Raw genomic sequence first — 22,520 nt, 5'->3', positions numbered from 1 at the left:
AACCTGGAGCCTTTGGAGTGTCTGGTTTGACCTGAGTGGCTCTAGTGGGTACTGGAAAGGACCAATTCTTAGTAGGCCAGTGCCTACTGAACCTGGGTGGCTGCCCTTGTAGGAAATCTTTTGCAGTTTGCATAGATTTAGCTTTGTCTTCCATCTTTTTCAAAACTTCTTCTGCCTTATTACCAAATAGACTGTCCTGTTGTAAAGGAGCATCCAACAATTTTGCTTTAACATGATCAGGCAGATTTTGCTCCTTGAGCCAAGCATGCCTTCTTATCGCAGATCCAGTTACAGTGGCCCTGCAAGAGGCCTCCATGGAATCAAAACCACATTGCAAAGTATGCTTTCCAACTTGTTCAGCTGAATGCAATAAATCCTGTAACTCTTTATTTTCCACATAGTCAGAAATCAACATCATTTTCTGTTTAAGTAAGCCCATGACATGCTGCTGGCCTCTTTTTGGATTCTGAAAAATCCTGACTCCCCAATGAAAATGTTCCGTTAAGAAAAATCCTCAGGAGGAGAAGCAGAAGGGATGGATTCTTCTGCATCAGAGTCCGAATAAGATAGAATAGATAATTCCTGATCAGAAGAGGAATCAGAAAAAAATGGAAACATGATCTGAAGATTCATAATCAGTGCCTTGCCTAGGCCTCTTAGCAGGAGGGGGTTGGGAACCCCTGATAAAGGTAATTAAATCCTCAGCCATTTTGATCATTTGTTTTTTAGGCATAGGGGCCTGAGCACATGGCCCATGTATCGGTTTTTTAGACATAGAAGTTGGTTTTGGCCTTGTTTCTGAGGATGGTGTTGGTTTAATCTACAAATCTTTAAGCCTGAAAATACCCTCAGAAGCTGGTGCCTGCTCAGCGGCTCTGGACCCATCTAAGGGAGAGACACCCGCGGGTTCAATACTTCAAGTGTCTCGCGGCATACTGGACTCCAAATTGGTCTCAGTAGAGGCCTGCAAATCAAAAGTAGTGGGTATCAGGGGCTGCAAAAGCGCCTCATTGACTACCGGTGAACTGGCGACTGGCTTAGGAGAAGCTTCATCCTCTGTTTTGGACCTCAACGGTCTATTTCTGTCTTTTTCATTGCGTTTTTGTGAAGTCCGGTAGTCTGATTGCTAACCGATGACATTTCTGGATAGTTAAATCTTGAGCCAAAACATTTAGATGCAAAAATATACTGACGCTTAATAGAGCGTTGGTTAAATTTAGCACAAAACCAACAGCAAGGCACGTTGTGGTCAGGGCCTAGGCAAGGAATACAGTCCAAATGAAAATCCTTATGAGGTATTTGCTTCCCACAAGTAATACAATTATTAACTTTTACTGACATCGGTAAGGAGCAAGAAAAAGTTTCCCCAACGGGGTACTTAGGCTTTAGGTTGAAGACTTCGGTTCTGAAGCTCGAAAACGAAAATTTCAGGAGTCGGCCGACCGGCACTTGCGAACTGCTTCTGCTTCAGGCACCGTGCGGCAAGAAAGACTGATGAAAATGGTGTCGGCTGCATGTTTTATACCCCTGATGACCTGACATCATGGAAGAAGGGACAGCAACCGACGCAGGACCCAAGACTTTGTTAATCAGACTGACTGAGGGCAACCTGCCAGCAGATTACCCAAATGTAATGACTGCAACAGTGAAACACGAAGAACATCAGGGGCCAAACTAGATTCCGAAAAAGCATCATCAACAATGTCTACTACAGGAGGAATAGCTAAAGGCCTATGCTGAGGTAGGAGAAGGAAATCCCTAAGCCTGTTTTTTGAATCAGAAAAATCCTGGCTTTCCCAGTGGAAATGCTCCCTTAGAGTATGTAAGGTTTCCCCAAAAGAAAAATCCTCAGGAGGGGAAGCAGAGGGAATGGAGTCCTCTGCATCAGAATCTTCATAAGTAGATAAGGGCAAATCCAAATCATCAGAAGAATCAGAAAAAACAGAATCCTGGTCAGAAGATTCATAATCAACTTCAGTCCTAGGTCTCTTAGAACAGGGGGTTGGCTACCCCTGATAAGAATTATTAGATCTTCAGCCATTCTTATCATTTGTTTTTTAGGCATAGAGGCCTGAGCATATGGCCCGGGCGTCATTTTTTTAGGTATGGTTCGAGATTTAGGCCTAAGTAAAGAAGGAGGCATTGGTTTGATATGCAAGTCAGTAGGCCTTAATACACCCTCAGAAGCCAGTGCCTGCACAGCGGCTCCGGACCCATCCAAGGTAGAGACATCCGTGGGTTCCTTAGTTGAAGCATCTCACGGCATACTGGACTCCGAATGGGTCTCAGTAGAGGCCTGCGAATCAGAAGTAGCGGGTATCAGGGGCTGCGAAAGCGCCTCACTGAGTACTGGCGAACTAGCGACTGGCTTAGAAGAAGCTTGTCAGCAGTTTTGGACTTCGGCAGCCTGTCTCTGTCTTTATCTTTGCGTTTTTTTGGAATCTCGGTAGTCAGATGGATAAACGACGACATTTCTGGATAATTAAACGGAGAACAGAAATATTTAGAGGCGAAAATATATCGATGACGGATAGTGTGCTTATTAAATAAGGCACAAAACTGACAGCAAGGTACGTCGTGGTCAGGGCCAAGGCAAGGGATACAGTACGAATGAAAATCTTAATGAGGTATTTGCTTTCCACAAGTAATGCAATTATTAACTTTTACTGACATCGGTAAGGAGCAAGAAAAAGTTTCCCCAATGGGGTACTTAGCTTTAGTTGAAGACTTTGGTTCTGAAACTAGAAAACGAAAATTTCAGGAGTCGGCCGACCGGCACTTGCAAACTGCTTCTGCTTCGGGCACCGCATGGCAATAAAGACTGATGTAATGGCATCGGTTGCATGTTTTATACCCCTGACGACCTGACGTCATGGAAGAAGGGACAGCAACCGACGCAGGATCCAAGACTTTGTTAATCAGGCCGACTGAGGGCTACCTGCAAGCAGATAACCCAAATGTAATGACTGCAACAGTGAAACATGAAGAAGATCCAATGCTAACTTGGCCAATAGGGAGTCACCAACAAGATTTTTGGTCTGTCCTGCTGGATCTTCAGCAGGACCTTCTGTACAACTGGGAATGGGGGATATGCATACAGAAACTTCCCCTTCCAAGAGATTGAGAAGGTATTTGCTGCCATCGCCTGAGGGTGTGGGAGTCTGGTGCAGAAGAAAGGAAATTGCCTACTGATGGAGGAGGCAAACAGGTCTATTTGAGGTGTACCCCACTGGTGGACCAGGTCCAGGATGACATCCCCGTGAAGCATCCATTTGTGGTTGTTTGTTATGGATCTGCTGAGGGAGTCTGCCTGGGAGTTCTGTTGCGAAGGAATGTAAACAGCCTACAGGGTAACTCCCTGGGAGGTGGCCAGTTCCCACACCAAGAGAGCTAGTCTGCAAAGCAAGTAAGATTTGGTCCTCCCTGTTTGTTGAGATACCACAGCACTGTGGTATTGTCTGTAAAGATCTTTAGTGGCCCTTGTTGTAGACTGGATTGGAAGGCTTGCAAGGCCAGGAGTATTGTCCTCATCTCTTGGATATTGATGTGTTCTTTTTTGTGTGGTCCTGGCCAAAGCCCCTGCACTTTCAGATGGTCCAGAGTTGATCCCCAGCCCAAGTCTGAGGTATCTGTCTGCATAATCTGTTTGGGTTGAGGTGGCTGGAGAGGAAGACCTGAACTAAGGTCCACTTGCTTCAGCCACCACTAGATTTCTAGTCTGAGGCAGGGTAGGAGGGGAACCCTGTACTCCAAGAGGTGGGAGTGCTGAGTCCAGACTAACCTTGGGTACCTCTACAACTTCCTCACATGGAATCTTACTAATAGTAACATGGGGATAGTGGCTGTCATGTAGCCCAGGAGCCTGAGGTACTGCCTTGCTGTCAATTCTGTTGTTTAGAGGACCAGAAGTAGGTGCTAGGTTAAGCTTTCCACCTTTTGGGGGAGGAGGTAGGCTTTCATGATGTCTGTGCGAATCCTGCACCCCAGGAAGACAATGTCTTGGGAAGGTTCCAGATGGGATTTTGCGAAGTTGAGCTGAAATCCCAGGGATTGTAGGAGGGTAATGGCAAGTTGTGTGTGTTACAGGAGGGTCTCCTTGCAATCTACCTGTACGAGCAGGTCGTCCAGATAAGGGAATATCTGGATTCCTTTTGTCCTGCAAAAGGCAATAACTGGGGCCAGACATTTGGTGAATACTCTGGGTGCCGTGGAATGCCCAAAGGGCAAGGCAGAAAATTGAAAGTGAGAAGGGCCCACAGACAGCCTCAGGTATTTCCTGAAATTGGGCTTTAGGGGGATGTGAAGGTAGGCATCCTTTATATCTAGGGTGGCCATGAACCCTTGGGGAAGGAGTGGAAAAGAGTTGGTAAGGTCAACATCCTGAAAGTAGGAATCTGAAGGAAGAGGTTGAGTAGACAGAGGTCCAGAATTGGTCTCCAAGAACAATCTTTTCTTGGCACTAGGAAAAGTACAGGCAGCAATAGGTGTAGTTGTTGTTTTGGAGGTTGTGCTATACCCCTTCACTTTGAGGGCAAAAGCCAAGTCATAAAATACCCATTTTGTATTATTGAAAGGACCCATTTGTCTGAGGTTATGAATGTCCACACTGGAAGACAGTGAGACAGACGCACCGAGAGAGGGAGGGGGTGGGGGTTTTAAGGTTAGCAGGTAGTCAGACACTACCTGCCCCGTCTTGAAAGGGCTGCCTCTGGCTAGAGGAGGGGAAAGCTCTGGCAGGAGTGGGTTGCTTCCTAGTTGTTTTTCTGGGCCTTGTGGGAGCAGCAGGATGAGTGTGCTTTCTAATAAATTGTGTTTTTGCTGGATAATTCCTCTGGAATTTTGGAATAGGAGAGACCAGCAGGTGTTTTAAATCCTGCATCTCTTTTCCCATCTGCTGTAGTGACTTAAATAAATCAGCCACTTTTGTACCAAACAGAGCTATATTGTCCAGAGGGGCATCAACCAGCTTTGCTCTAAAGTCGTCTGGTATGGGCTGGAGGTGTAGCCATTAGTACCTTCTCAAAGCAGATGCTGATGCTGCTGACCTGGCTGAGGCCTCAGCAGCATTGTAACTGCACTTTATGGAGTGCCTGGTAGCCTGGGAGTTGACAGCAAGAAGGGAAGATAGTGAAGCTATGGCAGCAAAATCTGGGGAATCAGACAATTCCTTCGATGCTTTCTCCAGAAGGGATAAGGCATATTTAGCTGCGTGTGTCTGGTACTTAGTAGCCCCTGAAGGCCAGAGTAGCAGAGGTGTAAATTTTCTTACCCAGACGTTACATGGTTTTGCTGTTTTTGTCAGCAGGAAGAATGGTGGTGGTAGGTAATAGTTTAGAGGCCTTATCCATGGAGATGGTGGCAGAGTCTGATAAGAAACTTAGCAGTCTCAGGGACTTTATAAAAACTATGAGGTCTGTGTGGACCAGGGGGTTTTGAGTCAGGGTTCAAGGATACAGCAGAGAAGGCATCCAGGAAGGCAGGCAGAATTGGAGGAACAGCAGTTGAAGTTGGGGAATCCATCTGAATGAGGTCATAATACCTTTTTTGAACCTCAGTCATTTTAGATGATTCCCACTTAAAATGGTAATAGTCTCCCTAAAGGTCAAATCCTCAGTTGGGGAGTCAGGATCAATGGATTCTTCCTCTGCGGAGCCGTATCCCAAGGGAGAAGAAAGCTGAGAAGTATAAGAGAGTGATTCTCAGATGAATCAAAAATTTCCTCCTCTTCCCCCCTCCTCTTCAATCAGGGGTCTGATGTTTGAGGCCTTGGGCTTAGTATAGGAGGAGGGATGGTCGAAGTCCCTGTAGTGGTAGATCATAAGGCCATGAAAGCATTAAACAAACTTTGGCTGAAAGCCTGCCAGTCAGGCATGCTTTCAGTAGTAGGTGAAATGTGTTTTCTTTTTTCCTTCCTTTTGAGAGGCCTGGTGGGCGTCTGAAGGGAGGAAGGCCTGGAATCGGGCAACTGTAAGGAACCAGAGGGATCCGACAGACCAACGGAAATCGCTGGTTCCCCCCCTGGCATTGGAAAAGCCTCTACGGATGTGTCCTCCATGTGGGATTGTGCAGCTTATGTGGAGGTACCCCCTGTATCTGAGGTGGCGGAGCCCGAATCCTCAACCAGGCCGACATTAGCCACAGGCTGAGAGTCGGACGCAAGAGGAGCAGTGGTAGGCCTGAGAGTCTTGGCCTTCTTTTTCAGTGATATGGCAGGTACATCGGCGGAACCCTCCATAGCTAAGGCTAATTGTTTTAAATGTTGATTTTCCAGACAAAGGTTGAGTGCACGCAGATGGCTGTGCAAAGCTTTGGGCACAAATGCTTGGAAAATGGAGCAGGCGATGTAGTTGTGCGACTGATCTAATCAGAAAAGACACTGATCGTGGGCATCCTTGTGGGGTATCTGATGTTCGCACTTACTCTTGCCCTTTCTGGATGACATGGACAAGCACTAAAATAAAGAAAATGACTGAAAAGGTTCCCCAATGGGGCACTTATCTGATTCCTTTGCAATTCAATGGCTTGTAAGGCAGGAGCACCTGACGTTCGACTGGCGGCTGAGAAATTCTGAGGGCTGGTGTGTGCAGATGTCACTTTTATGGCCCACATTCCACTAGCCATGTAAGACGTCCCACGCACCATACAGTGACTAAAACCTTTTGTATACTGGCCAGACCTTCAGGTAGCAAGAGGAGTAAACCCATATATGATGAATACTGCAACATGTAAACAGAAGGACATCCCTGCTTCAGTAGAAAGACCAAAAGTTAAAGCAGAAAACTGAAATAAACTGTATTTGTAGGGCATAACATTTTAAGTACTTTCTGTGATCTGGATGACTGGGAATATGAAGAAAAGTGTACTTGAAGTCCAGGATCACCAGGAAAGTTTGTGGAATAATCACTTGAAAGAGGAGACTGAAAAGCAAACATCTTGAAATTTGGTACAGTTAAAGTGTCAAGGACTGATAAATCCGTAATAAGCCTTAATATACCCTTCTTTCATGGAACCAGGAGAAGTCTAGAATAGAATCTCTTTCTCTCTTAGTGTTGAAGATCCAATTCTATAGTTCACTGCTGATACATTCCTGCAATGTTGGCCAAACCAGAAGATTTTGGTTTGGGGCATTTGTGGAATTCCAGAATGGGACTGAGGGAGATTCTACATTAATTTGCAGCCATTTTCTATAATATTAAGAACCAATTTCAGATTATCAATTCCTAAAAAGGCAGAGACTGAGAACATTTCCTCGAAAATCTGGGAGGAAACTGGCTAATGTGGAGAGGGAGATGGAAGAGGGAACCGAAAGTCACAAGACAGAATATGCATCAGTAAAGGGACTTTTAGATACTATGAAATCTGCTTTGGATTGTCTTGGAACTTCTTTTTGGGGAATTTCTTACTCTTCTGATAGTATTTTTCATCCCAGTGAAAAAATGCCCTGCCTTAGAAGGATAGTCGGAAAAAAATCCTCTGTTTCACCACAGCTGTAAAAATGTTAAAAACAAACTTTAATCTTCAGTAAAAACAACAAAAGCAGGAGCACAGTAAAATTCCCTGATAAGCGCTTTTGGCGTACTAGCCTTCATCAGATCATATGTCTTAGCTTGCTCACCCTGAATTTAAAGACAGAATAAACCAATCAATGTTCTAGACACAGTCATAACCAATGAAAACTCATTAGTTTGCATGCAGCATATCTCCTGTGTCTTGCTGTGAGCCAATCATTATTGTATCTCAAGGTATCAAATGTCTGGTATCCTAGTGACAGAACTATCCAATAGCAGCAAAGTTAATTATTTGCACACAGCATAAATCCTGCTTCTTGTTATAGCCAATCATATTTATGCCTTCAAATATCCAATCTACAATTTTTAATTGAATTTTTAACGTAATATTTTTATGTTTTGTCAAGTTGTTCTGCGAATATATCTACATAATTTGCAGTTTAATTATTCAAGGCAGAGACTGATAAAAAAACAAGGAATGCTGTAGCAGTGATAATACTCTTTGTGGTTCATTATTTTATGCTGAATTGTGACCAGGCAGTATTTTCTATAGAACAAGGAGTAAATGGCTAAGAATACTTCAGGAGGCATAGAGTATGTTACTCTGAAAACCACATGGATACATGTATTAATTCGCTATACTGTGTAATACACACATAACAGGAATTTATATGCAAGAGCACCAATGCTATTGCACCTATAAAACTGCATCATATGTGCTTCTGTGAAGTACTGCATATTGTTGAATGAACTGAATAACAATATGTTCTGGCAACCAAAGGAATTCAGTCCCTTCGATGCTATTGGATAGCTACAGGACAAGAAAATTGTAGCATGGATATTTGAAGGCATAAATATGATTCGCTATAACAAGAAGCAGGATTTATGCTGTATGCAAATCATTAACTTTGTTGCTATTGGATAGTTCTGGCACTAGGATACCAGACATTTGATACCTTGAGACACAATAATGATTGGCTCACAGCAAGACACAGGAGATATGCTGTATGCAAACTAATGAGTTTTCATTGGTTATGACTATGTGTCTGGAACATTGATTGGTTTATTCTGTCTTTAAATTCAGGGTGAGCACAGCTAAGACATATGATCTGATGAAGGCTAGTAAGCCGAAAGCACTTATCACGGAATTTTACTGTGCTCCTGTTTTTGTTGTTTTTACTGAAGATTAAAGTTTGTTTTTAACATTATTACAGCTGTGGTGGAACAGAGGATTTTTTCCTACAACATTTCTACATTTATGCTCGGAGCCTTCAGCAATACAGCTACATTTTCTTCATGCCTTAGAAGGATAGTCCATTTGGAATTTAGGCACCACTGAAAGAAAAAAATGCTTAAAGTTCTGTATTATTTTACCTCTTTCTTTTAGGTTTTTAAAAATTTCAGCAGCAGCTGGAACAAAAAGGCTCTCTCTCTCCAGGAGTACATCTAACATCTCAGCCTTAACATCTTCCAGCAAGGACTGTAGATATAAGCAGAGTATCTCCTTAGAGCCATTAGCTGCATCCTTGGATGAATCATCAGCTGCATCATAACCACATTTTATACAATGTCTTGTTGCTTGGGTATCAGAGTTGAGTAAAGGCAAAAGAGAAGATTTACTGTCTGAATCAGGGAATTCAGAGATTAACTTATTCACATTGTCTAAAAGGGATAGTAGGTACCTAGACATGAGTCTAACAGTTAATTACACAGAAAAAGTGTAGCAGAAGTGTACAAATTCTTCCCGTGCCTGTCCATAGCACTGACTTATCTTCAGCTGGTAGACTAACACGAATGTTGACATCCTGCAGGCAAAACATTCTATATTGAAAATGGAAACATCAACTTCCTAGTATGCATGTGCCAAGGTTGCTTCTCAGCACATGCAAATACTACTTAAAAAAAAAACTCACACCCCATGACAATTTATACAAAGTATGGAAATATTCCTCTACCAGAGGACTGTCGATCCGACACACCTGTCAACTATCTGTATAGTCGACGTCAACCAAAATCCCTGTCAACCAAACCAAAGGAACCCATAGCACTATTCTGCCTGTCATTGGGTAAAGGATTAGTAAAGAGAAGAAGCTTGGATGCTTTGTCAAACTCAACAGATACAACATCCAGATCTTAGAGGGATTTCTATTCAAAAGCATGTGGGTATCTGGTACCTTACAATTAATTTTTTGGGGGCTGGTAGTTGTGACTCAGGGTTAAGACCAGTTGTCAAGTGTCTCATAGGACCTCAAACACAGGAGGAATAGCTGAAAGCTTGGGAACACCCATGTTTAGCAAGTCCCAATATCATTTTTGCAAGTCAGACACCGGCTTGCCTTCCCACTGAAAATGTGGCATCATCTTTAAGACACTGTCCCCAAAAGACAAGTTATCTAAGTGGAGAATCCAGGGGAAGAGTATCCTATCCAACAATTCCTTAGTGAAAGCTCTATCTTCCATCACTTCCAGTTTGTCTTTTACCTACCGAGGAGAGTTTCCTGGTATTTATCCACATGGGACTGGCAACTGACAGCTCACATAACCAGAGTGGTTTAAGTAAGGACTTTTTTGCCAAACCTATCTAGGATGCTACCTACCTTCTCAGTTGGCAAGAGTCTTTCAGAAATGCTACCTTTTCTTCCCTTAGGACCCAAAGACACCACTTCTGGGTCCTCCACAGGTTTCTTAAAAAGGTGCTTGTGGGAATCCAGAATCCTATAAAAAGATCTGGTTTCTAGTCAGGCTGCAGGAAACAGTCAATAATGACATTGCCATCACCTCTAAGTCTGAAGGAGCAGCCAGAGGCTTGGGCTCAGGGAGCCTAAGACCATCTATAACCCTTTTCTTTGATTGGGGAAATCCTAAGTCTCCCAGTTGAAGAACGTCTTCATGGAATGTTTCTCAAAAGGTGAAATCATCAGGTAGTGAAGCTGAGGCAAGATTTTCATCTGAATTGCAAGAATCACTGGATTCCTGCAGAGAAAGGTCCCTTTTTCTTTTCCCAGGAGAATATTGTGTAGCAGAAGTCCAGTTCTGGCTAATCTGTCTGGATATCATAACATCCATGAGACCCTCAGCTAGCTTAACAAGGTCCTGTGTGCAAGGTCTGGTGAGACTGAGACCCAGATGACCTAGACTGTGGCAAGTTGGATGTAGCATTCTTGGGTTCAGCTTTGGCTCTGGCTTTGGGTGTGACACTAAATATACTCAGCCCAGGTCATGAACAGGTGGTTACAGCCTCTCCTGGTCAGCTGAAGATCCCTATATAAAATGTGGAATTCCACTTCCTCCTTGACAGTCTTGTAACAGACATCAGAAGCAGGGATCTGCACACTGATCCAAGACACAAGAGACAAATTAAGTCCAACAGTGGAGGAGGCTACGAAGATGCCTCTCCTCCTTCGCCAATCATGAGCCTGGGTGGAATGGCCAATGCGGTCTGTCGTCCTCGAACCCAACATGCTTTGTACATTTCTCCTCCTTGTGACGGGGAAACTCTTTAGTAGTGTGACCAGCAGACACCATAATGCATGTGGGCCCCTGATGTTCCCTTTAATTTCTAAATATTTTTCTAAGGATTCTGCCCTATGCTTAATGGTCCTAGAATTAGAATAGGCACACTGGGGACAGTTGGTTAAGTCATGCTTCAGGCACAGACAAAAAAGACACAGTGTGGAAATTCTGGTGAGGAATTTGCTCTCCACACTCCAAGTAAGTATTGGTCTTAACAATGGACATTTAACTATACAGTATAATGGAATAAGGAAAATAGTTTCCCAGTGGGGTACTTATCCTGGTCGCAGTTCATCTCCTGGCTTCAGACTGATCAATGACACAACAGATTTGTTATTAGGCTCAGATGGCAAGAAAGAACTGAGAAAATGGCACTGGCTGATGACCCTTATACCCTGATATCAGAGGGAAGGCCCAGAAAGAGGTAAAAGTCTCTGGTAAGTGGGTCAAATCACGGGAATTCCACAGCAAGAAATCCCAAAGAGTTATTACCGCAAAAGTGAAATACAATAAACATCTTCTCAGCTACCAATGCAGAATGAGAAAGAAGAATGAACCCAAGCATAGTTGGAGTTAATTCGTTTTTTCAGGGGTATCTAAGGTGCAATGTCTGGTAAAGTGACTTGTCCAGAAACACAGACTAAGCAGAGACTGACAGAATGAAACCAAGAACAGAAGATGAAACTTATTATCAACTCATTTTCTTAATTCTTTGTACTAAGTGAAAGTAGCTGTAGTTAAATCTTAGAAAGTATGTATGTTAAAAAAACAGAAAAATAAATCAAGTTAATGTGTAATAATGTCAGTGTAGCAAAAGACATATGACACTTCATAATGTAATTAATGCCAGAAACTGGAAAACAGACACTGAAGAGATAATGGCAATAAAGACTGCATTGCTGGAATCCCAGCATCCTCAGTTCAGTATGATATATATATATATATATATATATATATATATATATATATATGCATGTATAGATAGATATATATATTTTTTTTGTTTGTTTGTTTTTTTCCATCTCTACAGTTACAAATTAAAACCAACAAACAAAGGTCTGAGCCAGTAGTAGTGATGTATCTCTAGAACTGCCTGTTCATCCTCAGGATGAGCTGAGTGGATAACAAAAGTAAACACAGCAGGCAATAGTCCTAATAGGGTGTTAGTAGGAGACACTTATTTTGTCAGTAGGGATCTTCAGTGGCAAAGTGGAAGTTAAGTCTGATCCGTCCCTATGGACATAATCCTCTAGAATCACTGATGCATGAAGTTGAATTCCTTAAAAAACTTAAATCTACCTGTAAACATTGACAAATAATTCCTGCACCCTTGAAAAAATGCACTTAGTAAATAAAACAATTAAGCAAGCAATAAACCAAAGCAAAGACAAAAGGAAAAAACGTGAATAAAAGCAAAGCCAAAATAAATGAAAACAGAAATAAGATGCAGATGCCAGAGCTGCTTCCTCATCTTCTTATCTTTACTGGAGGCAGATGAGTGCTGTTATGAGTCAGGAAGGTTCAGCTGTGATTACTACAGAAATGTGCGGGTGTCTACCACTGAGGACCCACCCTGTGGGTGTTCCCTATTTGGGAGGGAACCAGAGGGTCTGCCCCTCTGGGCGTTTCTTTTTTTTTAGAGGGAACCAGAGGAACCGCCCTCTGTGGAAAACCCACTCAATATCTCTAGAATTACAAAAAGTATATACTTACTATATCTCTAGTGGATTCAGGGAGATGCAAGCCATCCACAGACTCTGCCACACTCTCTTCTGCTACTGTTCTGGAAGCACTTAGGATCTTTACTTTAGCTTTTGCATTTCTTAAATTGCTGTTTAGTATGCTAACAACAGCACTGTTGTACGCTTCTACATTTTGGTTGGTAATCATTTTTCTGCTCTCATCCAGCAAGTCTTCATAAACAGGATCTAAATAGGGGAATAAAACATTATGCAGTATTCTTTGCCTGATAAGGGTTACCCCATTAGTAATAAAAACAAAACTGAAGTTAAAAGGCAGGCATGCATTATCAGTCCTTACTATTTGGTCATCTTATCTGGGTTATGAGCTAAAGAGATATATGTGACAACATTACTGAGGTAGGTAAAACAAGTGCAGTGCACAATGAATCATCATCTTACAAGCAGCAGGTCACACTCACCTCTGTACTTTTTCAAATTAAGGATTTACAGACATTAAAATAAAGGAAGTTTTTGACCAAGTGTTCCCAAAAAATGAATCACAAACAGAACAAAATCTTCTCAGCCTCAGTGATCAGATGACGGCCCAAACAGAGGTGCTACAGCATGGTAGACATGACTGTTAAAGAGCTAGTAAGGTCACGAGGAACTCTGAAAACACATTTACTTCTTTCCTAGATTACAGTGTGTGCACAGAAAGTGATTTTCTGCAGATAAATTGGACAGATTTAATAATGCTGCAATTACTTTAACTTGTTCAGGTCTTTTGCACTACTTTTGCTTACCTCAAGTGTTCCAGACACAAATGATTGCCTTCAACTGTACTTAATATAACTTATGTGTGCTTCAGTTTATAGTTGCACTTTATACTGATTTGCCTCCGTACATTTTCCCACTCCATCTTGGCCTTCCTGCTTTTTCCAATTATGCTTCTCTGGTATTTGTGGTATCTTTTGGAATAAAAATAAGGCAGGTTATTTTTGGTCCCTCCTTTCCTTACTGGTCCAGTTTCCCAGTGGCCCTATCCTCACTGGGTTTACCAACTATCTCCTTGCACCTCAGACTTATTGCAGTATTGCTGGGGCCAGTCAGAGATCCTCAGAGGATCCTGGGGCTTGACATATCTTTGTATCCAAGGGGGAAGGAAGGGGGGCTTTACTGTATGACCTACCCATTTCCATCCTCCTCCTGCGAACCTAATGGTATGTCTGATGGGCGGGCATACAATGAAGACATGTGGCAAAATGCACCGGCTCCTCAGCAGCTCAGCCACGTCTCCACACTATTCACCTCTTCTATGCATGCCTCCCATGTGCCGTGCTCAGATTCCATCAGGAATCAGCACAAGAGATACCCCCAGGTATGCTCACCATACCTCTCGAGTAAGGAATATGAACAAAGCCATAAATAATTAGGGTGACAAAGGCTCAAAAATAGGAACAATTTTTAAATCTTGCTCTTTCAAACTTAGAAAGTTGATAGAACAGGTTTTGCATTAGCATGAAATTTTTGAAAGGTAGAAAGTCTGTCATTATTTTCTAACTTCACGCCTCAATGACTTGCCAGAAAAACCCCAATTTTATGAGAAATAGAACAAAAATAAGAGGCAGAAATCTGTGCATTCTGTGAAAATCTGTACAACTGAGAAGTATGAATTACCCACCAACCCCAGGATGGTAACACCCATCCTTCCCTGCTGCTCCGTTAATTACCTGAGCTAATAACTGAACCCAGGTCGGCTGGGTCATAGTCAGAGTTTTATCCCTCTATGCCACTGGAGTGGCCAGTTTCATATTTATTCTTTTGCAGCACTGTGCTTTACTTGGATGGTGAGACCACCCTTCCCCAGTGGAATTACCACTGCAGAGTTTCATAACAGCAATATAGGTTTCCAATACAAACAGAAATCTCACAGTACAGGACTATGGCATATTGAAATAAAATACAAAATGTAAGAGTTTTCTTCTAAAAGGACTTTTGTTTGATCAGTGCTGCACACAAGAGCATCTATGGCAGCTCATCATTACAAGCCGCATAACTGTTTTCTGCCTAGTTTCTAATTTACTCAGCTTTTACCCAGCTGCTGCCTATCCAGCTAGCGTGCAGTCAGAGGCCTTGTTAATTCTGCTCTGTTGTTTTTGCCCCATTCCACCCTAATATACTGAATTCAAATCATCAAAAAGAAACATACTACACCCCAGGAATAGGCTGTTTTTCTCATTTTAAAGCTGGCTCCATTTGACACGTACTTATAAAAGCATACATTCTGAAACATTGCTTTTCAACTTCTAGGCATCCTACAATCTAAAAGATATGTATTCTTGTTGCCAGGTCTTCCTTACTTACCTTACAGACTGTTTTTCTGCCAGTGCTGGCTGGGGCCTGCTCTGCTCCCCTATCCTACCCAAAGTCTGTCTCTCTCCTTAAATGACTTCTTCAGTAGCGGTACTTCCTGCAACTGGGCCTGATAAGAACATGCAGATAAGCCTCTTTTAGATCCAGAGTTACCATCCAGTGATCTTTTCCCAGTAGAGGTAAAAGCTGTTGTAATGTCAACATTTTGAACTTTGGAATGTCCAAATAAGTGTTGAGGAGAGATAAATCCAAGATCGGTCTCCACGTGTTCCCTTTCTTTGGTACTAGAAACAGGCGGGAATAAAACCCTAGACCCACTTCTGAAGGAGGTACTGGCTGTATAGCCCCCATGTGAAGAAGTAATGAAATCTGTTTGTGAGCCTCCATCCTTTGCCGAGGAGGAATGTCTGGCATACCTTTGAAAGGAGGCAATGTATGGAAATAAAATTTGTAACCTTTGTTTATAATGTCCAACACCCATTTGTCTTGGGTGATTAAAAACCAGTTTTGCCTGAAGAGAGCTAGTTTTCCTCCCAAAGGAGCTGCCAGGCAAGAAGAATCTGGCAGCTGAAAATGCAGGTCATTGGGCCTGTTTACGAAAGGACTGGCCCCTACCCTCACCAGCAGATTGAGCAGGCGAACTCCATGTTCTAGGCCTAAAGATACTCTGAGCTCTGCCCCTACCACGTCTAGATCTACCCCTAGACTGAGAATCGGAAGAAGGGTACGTCCACCCCTTAGCAGGCCAATTTCTACTAAACTTAGGAGGTTGAACCTGCAAAAAATCTTTAACAGTCTGCATAGACTTAGCCTTGTCCTCCATTTTCTTCAAAACAGACTCCACAGGGGACCAAAAAAAACTTCAGACTGTAAAGGGGCATCCAGAATTCTATACTTAACATGCTCAGATAAATTCTGATCCTTAAGCCAGGCATGCCTACGAAGAACTGAACCAGTGGCAGCCACTCTAGAAGAAGCCTGCAAAGCATCAAAGCCACACTGCAAAGAATGTTTCCCCACCTGTTCAGAAACATGCACCAAATCTTGCAATTCTTTACACTCTATGCCCTCTGCCAAAGCATCCACTTTAGATTTTAGCTGAGAAAGGAGGAAATTCTGATATTTCAACATATGAAACTGGCAATTTAAAGCCCTTATTGCTAAAGTAGAAGAGGTGTACACCTTCTTACCCCATCTGTCCAAAGCTCTAGCTTCCTTATCTAGAGGAACCGGATTCTTTAGAACAGAAGCCCTAACACCCTTAGGCCCCTGACTAATAGTTTCTGGGTCCGCCCTAGGACTCTTATATAGATATTTATGAGCCTCAGGTACCCTATAATACCTGTCCGGTTTAACTGGTGCAGGAGGCAAAGAATCTGGATTAAATGAGGCCTCCGAAAAAACATCCTGAACAACATCCAAAACAGGAGGTATAGCCAAGGGTCTATGCTGTGGTAAAACAAGAACTCTCTAAGCCTCTTTCTGGAATCTGAGTAATCCTGTCCTTCCCACTTAAAATGCTCCCTCATAGAGTGTAAGGTTTCTGAAAATGAAAAATCCTCTGGAGGGGAAGCAGAAGGAGTGGAATCCTCTGCATCGGAATCCGAATAAGGAGGAAAATCTTGAATGTCTTCAGCAGAAGACTCAGAATCATCTGAGGCCTGCTCCAAACTTTCCAACTCTGGCTCTACCCTGGGCCTCTTATCAGGAGGGGGCATGGAACCTCTAATCAAAGTAATCAAATCTTCTGCCATTTTAAGCATATGTTTCTTAGGTACAGACCCTGAAGAACCAGAACTAACCCCAGAAGAAGGCAAAACAGACCTGCCCTTAGAAGGAGCCCTAGAAACAGTAACAGAAGGCCTAACCCCCTTAGGCAAAGAAGGGAGAATAGTAACCTGAGAGGCCCCTTCAGCCTGACCTGACTCCTGTGAGGCCACATCCTGTAAAATCAAGGTTTCCCCCTGAGACTCAACAGAAACTTCAGCCGGATCCACCTGTTCCACTGCAGGCTCCAAAGGACCGGCGTCCGAAATGGACGAATCATCCTGCCTAGGCTTTACAGATTTGTCTTTACGCTTCTTCGTGGAAGCGGGCGTCGGATCCGACGGCATATTATAATTACACCGCTTGCCAAAGACTAATCTAGCGCAATCTAGCCTTCTCTTAATAGTGCGCTTATTAAACCTAGCACAAAACCGACACCCAACTACGTCGTGCTCTGGTCCCAAGCAAGGAATACAAAGCGAGTGGTAATCCCTATGCGGTATCTACTTCCCACAAGAAATACAATTATTCACTTTTTCTGACATCCGGTAAATAACTGAGGCAAGAAAAAACAAAAATGTTCTAGCGGGTACTTAGCCCAACTTGGTATGTCTGAAACTCCGAAAACGAAAAATTTCAGAAAGCCGAACGGCACTTGCAACGCTGCTTCTGCATCGGACCATGCGGCAAAAAAGACTGAGGATATGACGTCGGTCGTGCGCTTTTATACCCTGACGCTCTGATGTCAGGGCTGTGCGCCCATGACCGACGTCAGCCTAATACTTTGGTATTCGGGCCGACCGAGGACAGCGGACTACCCATAAGTAAGGACTGCAGCAATGTGAGATGAAGAACATCAACTTATTTAAACAGAAATCCTTAATACCTTCATATGCCAATAAGTGACTCACCATCATATTTAAATGTCACTATGTTTTCTTAATACAAAACATTCTTCCAAGCTCTGCCATTTCATTCTATACAACAGAAAGCTAAACTCAAAAGGTAGATACTATCTCACTTTAAAACCCAAACTTGCCAGCTCTATGGCACAGAGGGATAAAGCCCTATGTCCCAGGTGGCCAGAGTTTGGCTAATGAATCAATAATTTGCTGGACCTGGCATGGGGTAAGGAAGGAATGATATGACTGCCAGCTTGCCTTTCCTGTGGAGGAGGGTGTGGGGTATGTGGCGGTAGTGGCAGTCCACTTTTCATCCCCTGACGAGACAAGAACTCGGCAGGCCACATGTGTTGGCATGCAGGAAGGCTGGGGAGATGTGACCATCCTAGGGCCTGTTTCATACTAGGCTAATGACCACTGGAGCCTTTATAAGCCTACTCATGCAGCCCAAATGTATCCCAGAAGTTATTGACCCTTAGAGTTTATTTTAAGGGGTGTATGTTAGTTATAAGTGCACAGGTGTATACTAGGCTAATTGCGACTGGGGCCTTTAACCATGGAAGGAGTTTAATCCTTAACGCTGGCACCTCAGACTACTCAGGCACCCTAACAGTCATGGGTAAATATGCTTCTATGGGCCACACTTCATTGCCTGCTCAATCTACAGAAGATATACCTTAATATTGGGGGAGGGGCCTACAGTCGAAAAACTATCAAGCCATTCTTCCCTCACTAGCAGCAGTGGAACCTCTCAGCCACGTGTGTCATGTCTCATGGGGTACTTTGTCAGCATTAGCAGAAGGGATGGCATTGGTGGCCCCAGCCAGGGGTGGAGGGTTAAACACCCTTGTTAATCATTCACAGATCACAAGGAAGTTGTGGTAGGATCGAGCTTAGGGGAGGTATGCTGCAGCACAATGTCATACTTAGTACAGATGACTGAGTGAAAAAAAGTCTATGAACCCATAATAATAGTTTTGAAAAAATTCAAGATATTGTTAACATAGCACTGTTTATGTTACTAATTATTAACCACATTCTATTGTCTGTAACTTCTACATACAGTTGAGTGATTTTACATTTCTTTGAAATAAATACTACTATATACATAGCTCTTTCTTATTATCTTTATAGTTACTATCGACCTGATATGTTACAACCTTAAAGGAAGCAGCTTTCACATATGTTTCAATATCTGATCATTTAACTCCACCTCTTTCCCATTTTCTTATATGGGGTTTATAAGCTAGCCTTGTTTTTTTTTTTTTTTTTTTTTTTTAAGTTTGGTTATTTTTTTATTTGTGTTTCATTTGGTGAGATCATGACGGTTTGCTTTATCTTTGGGAGTAATATATTTTTACTAACTGAAGCCTTTCTTCAAATCTGTTTATTCTATATCTCTGTCATTTTTTTAATTTTTTTTGGAGTTTATATTTTTAGTTTCTTCCAAAGTTTTAACTGAAATTATTCCAAGATATTCCATTTAATTTGCTTCTTTTCCTAAAATAAGTTCTGGTGATATAGTAAGAGCACGGTTATCATTTTCATAGTAAAATTTCAGATTTCTTACTATTAAAATGCAAGCCAGATATTACCTCAACATTTTGAATCTTTTATAGATTCATTTCATTCAGTTAATGTCAACATCATATCATCCACAAACAATATTATTCCAGACTAATATGGTTCTTCAATTGTTATGCTAAATCATGCACGGTCAGTACAAATAAAGCAGTTAAAATAGGACATTTTGTTTTGTGTCTTTTTAATTTAGAAGAGTCGGGGAAAAAAGGATCCTATTTTAACATATTATCTATTATTATTATTGTAACTGTTTTCATCAGCAATACAAATTCTTTTAGCATATCATAAAGAGTTAGTATTTTAAATCTGATTCTGCCTTGTTTGTCGATATACCACACAACCATCACATTGTCTGTCTGGATGGAAATCATATCTTGAGGGAGTTAGTCCTGAAGTTCACAAAACACAAGGAGGACTGGCCTCAATTCCAAGAAATGATGTGAATTTTTGTTTTGCTCTCTGTCCAAAGACCTTGGACTATCATCCTTTCATAATACCCCATACTCCAGGAAGGAAGTATCCATGATCACCATCGCAGAGGGAGATGCAGGACAAAAAGGTGTGTCTTTCTGTAGTAGACATGGTGTGAGTCACCACTGTAGATGATACCTATAAGACTGGGTAAGAATTATGTTTTAAGACAGGATGGTGAAATTGTGACCACTCAGCCTGAAGTAGCCACTGCAGTATTTTCATGTGGTATTTGGCAAACTAAACCATTAATACAGACGAAGTCATAAGACCTAAGTCTCCAACTACTGCACAGGCCATAGGTTGAGTGCTCTGAAGTAAGGCTTCCACTGCTAAGCACGGAGTTTGCATTCTCTTCTGGGAAGGGAAATAATGGAGAGTGCAATGTCTGTGATCTCCCAAGAAAGTCAGTTATTGAGAAGGTTCTAAGCTAAACTTCGACAAGTTGACTCAATGCCCAGGAAATTATGCAGCATGCCACCCCTGGCTTTCTTGACTGACTCATCTGAGGGGGTCGTTAGCAGCCAGTCATCCAGGTATGGGGAAACCTGCAATCCCTGAAGTTGAAGACAGGCCACAATGACTATTATGCATTTAGTGAACACTCTGGGGGCAGTGGTGAGACCCAATGGTAGGGCACTGAAATGTGCGTGACTGGTGCCTATTCGGAAACATGTCTCCTGAACACCCTTACGATCCTAATGTACAGGTAAGTGTCAGAGATCTGCTGAGCATATGCATTCGCTCTCCTGCAAGCACTGAAGAATTGATTGCATCGTGACCATGACCATTCTTAACTGGGAAAGGTGCATACATTCCTTCTCCTGCAAGCATTGAAGAATCGATTGCATAGTGACCATGACCATTCTTAACTGGGAAAGCTGTTGAGGAAGTTCAGGTCTAAAATGGGTCTGAGGTTCTTTGTTTTCTTCAGAATCAAAAAGTACTTTGAATAAAATTGTGATCCTTTCTAGCCTGGTGGGACCTCCTGGATGTCTATTTTACTGAGAAGAAAGACAATATCTTTCAAGGCAGTCTTTGCCTAGTTAGATGGGACATTTGGCAACAGACATTTTGTTTTGGGGGGGTTCCAAAAATGGAATGAAGTAGCCTCTGGATATTATCATTCCTACCCACTTGTCTCATGTGATGGCAAACCATGATTCTAGGTTCAGGGAGATACCTCTTCCAACTGCCTCCAGAGAGGAGCAGCTGGGCAGACCTTCAGGTGGTCTGCAGCCTTCAGTCAGAAGAGAGACCCCCTTTGCCCCTAAGCCTACGTTCACTAAAGGGAACACATCTGCTGCAGCCCCTGTCAGACGGTGACTCAAACTGGTACTTAGACCTGCAAAATTAAAGCAAATGAGGCCCTTTTTGGTGCCTGTTAAAGGGGTGATGCAGGACCTCAAACTTGACTCCGATGGCAGACAAGGACTTGCTCTTGCTCCCTCTTCTGCATCTTTTCTTTGGCTGTTGTTCCAAACAGTGTGGATTTGTCATATGGAGTGTTTGTAAAGGATGCTTTCATCACACAACCTCAAGCAAGCATGGCATCCAATTGCTACTTCTGTGTCAAATGCCCTAGGCCTCCTCCTGCTGCACTGTGCATGAAGGAAATTAAGAGGTTTGTAATAGCCGACATCATTATCAGGGTACACTGAAGTTGCTTCTAAGAGTCTGCTACCACAGTAGATAAGGCCTGTTGTGCCAGATCTCTCTGGAACCTATTCATGTGAGTGGTGTAATTCAATGGATGCAGAATGAAAGTGTCCAAAGTGTATGCTCACTTCCCAAATCTATCCATCATCCTCAATTCCTTGTTAGGATGATGAATAGAAGAAGAGTCCTCAGAAAACTCACATTTACTAGCCACCATAGTGATGGAGTCTATTTTAGGGGTCTTGGACCAGAAATGTTTATCCTTTGGGGGTGTAAAATTTTATCAGGCTTCCAAAATCACACTCTCCTCAATGAATCTGCCAGGGAGGCTGTCCAGGACATGGAAAGTGTCACCTTATATGCTTCAAATAATGTCATCTTGACAGGGAGAATGTGTAAGCCAGGATCTTCTTTGGTGCATCAGCTCCAGGATATCATCAAAGGAGGCATCCTCTGGTAGGGGGGGGGGGCACTGCAGAGATCCCACTCTGTCCTCCGAGACAGTATCCTAAGTAGGCGACTCTGAGGGGGAGTCAATGTGTTTACTCTTTCATGTCCACTTTTTCAGGGGTTCAGGTGAGGAGTCACCTGAATCATCAGAGGGTGGCCTCTGCTCCTCTGCAGGTAGTTCAGGATGGATGGGATGACTCTAACCTGTGGATGCCAAAGCAGAAACAGCAGAGATTGAAAAAGAAACTCCCTTTGAGCCTGAGCACATGCTGTCTTAGGAGATGCACCTAGAAAGACAAACCAACCTTCACCCAGTCCAAGGAAACTGGTCCTGTGGATGGAACTATGTGTTCTTTGGAGGAAAAAGAAAGGGCCCACAAAGAGCTTCCCAACGTCCTGCAGGAGATTAGCCCTGATGAGGGGATCACAGCCAAGGAGTCATTGCTAGTGGTACCAAAATACTTGGCAATGACAGCGGATCAGAGAATGCCTATAGCAGTTATATAGGACAGCAAGGATTGCAGTTATATGGCCGAGGAAGGTCTGGAACAAAGATGTTCAGTTTTATAAGCCATTTTTTTGGGAAGATCTTAGGTAGTTATGGTTTGAAG

At 42.7% G+C, this 22,520-nt stretch overlaps 1 protein-coding gene across 1 annotated transcript in view; it reads right to left on the bottom strand.

Annotated features, from left to right (window-relative positions):
• CASD1 (CAS1 domain containing 1) overlaps positions 1–22,520 on the bottom strand; it is a 1,910,820-nt gene that overhangs the window by 966,461 nt on the left and 921,839 nt on the right. The window contains exon 8 of the mRNA XM_044065969.1: positions 12,735–12,949. Coding sequence (XP_043921904.1) covers positions 12,735–12,949 — 215 coding nt within the window. The remainder of the gene's footprint in view (positions 1–12,734; positions 12,950–22,520) is intronic.

Source organism: Protopterus annectens, chromosome 3.part0 (genome assembly GCF_019279795.1).
Source record: "Protopterus annectens isolate FY-2018-M chromosome 3.part0, PAN1.0, whole genome shotgun sequence".
In the NCBI taxonomy this organism is placed as follows: Eukaryota; Metazoa; Chordata; order Ceratodontiformes; family Protopteridae; genus Protopterus; species Protopterus annectens.
This window is presented reverse-complemented; position numbering and strand designations above follow the sequence as displayed.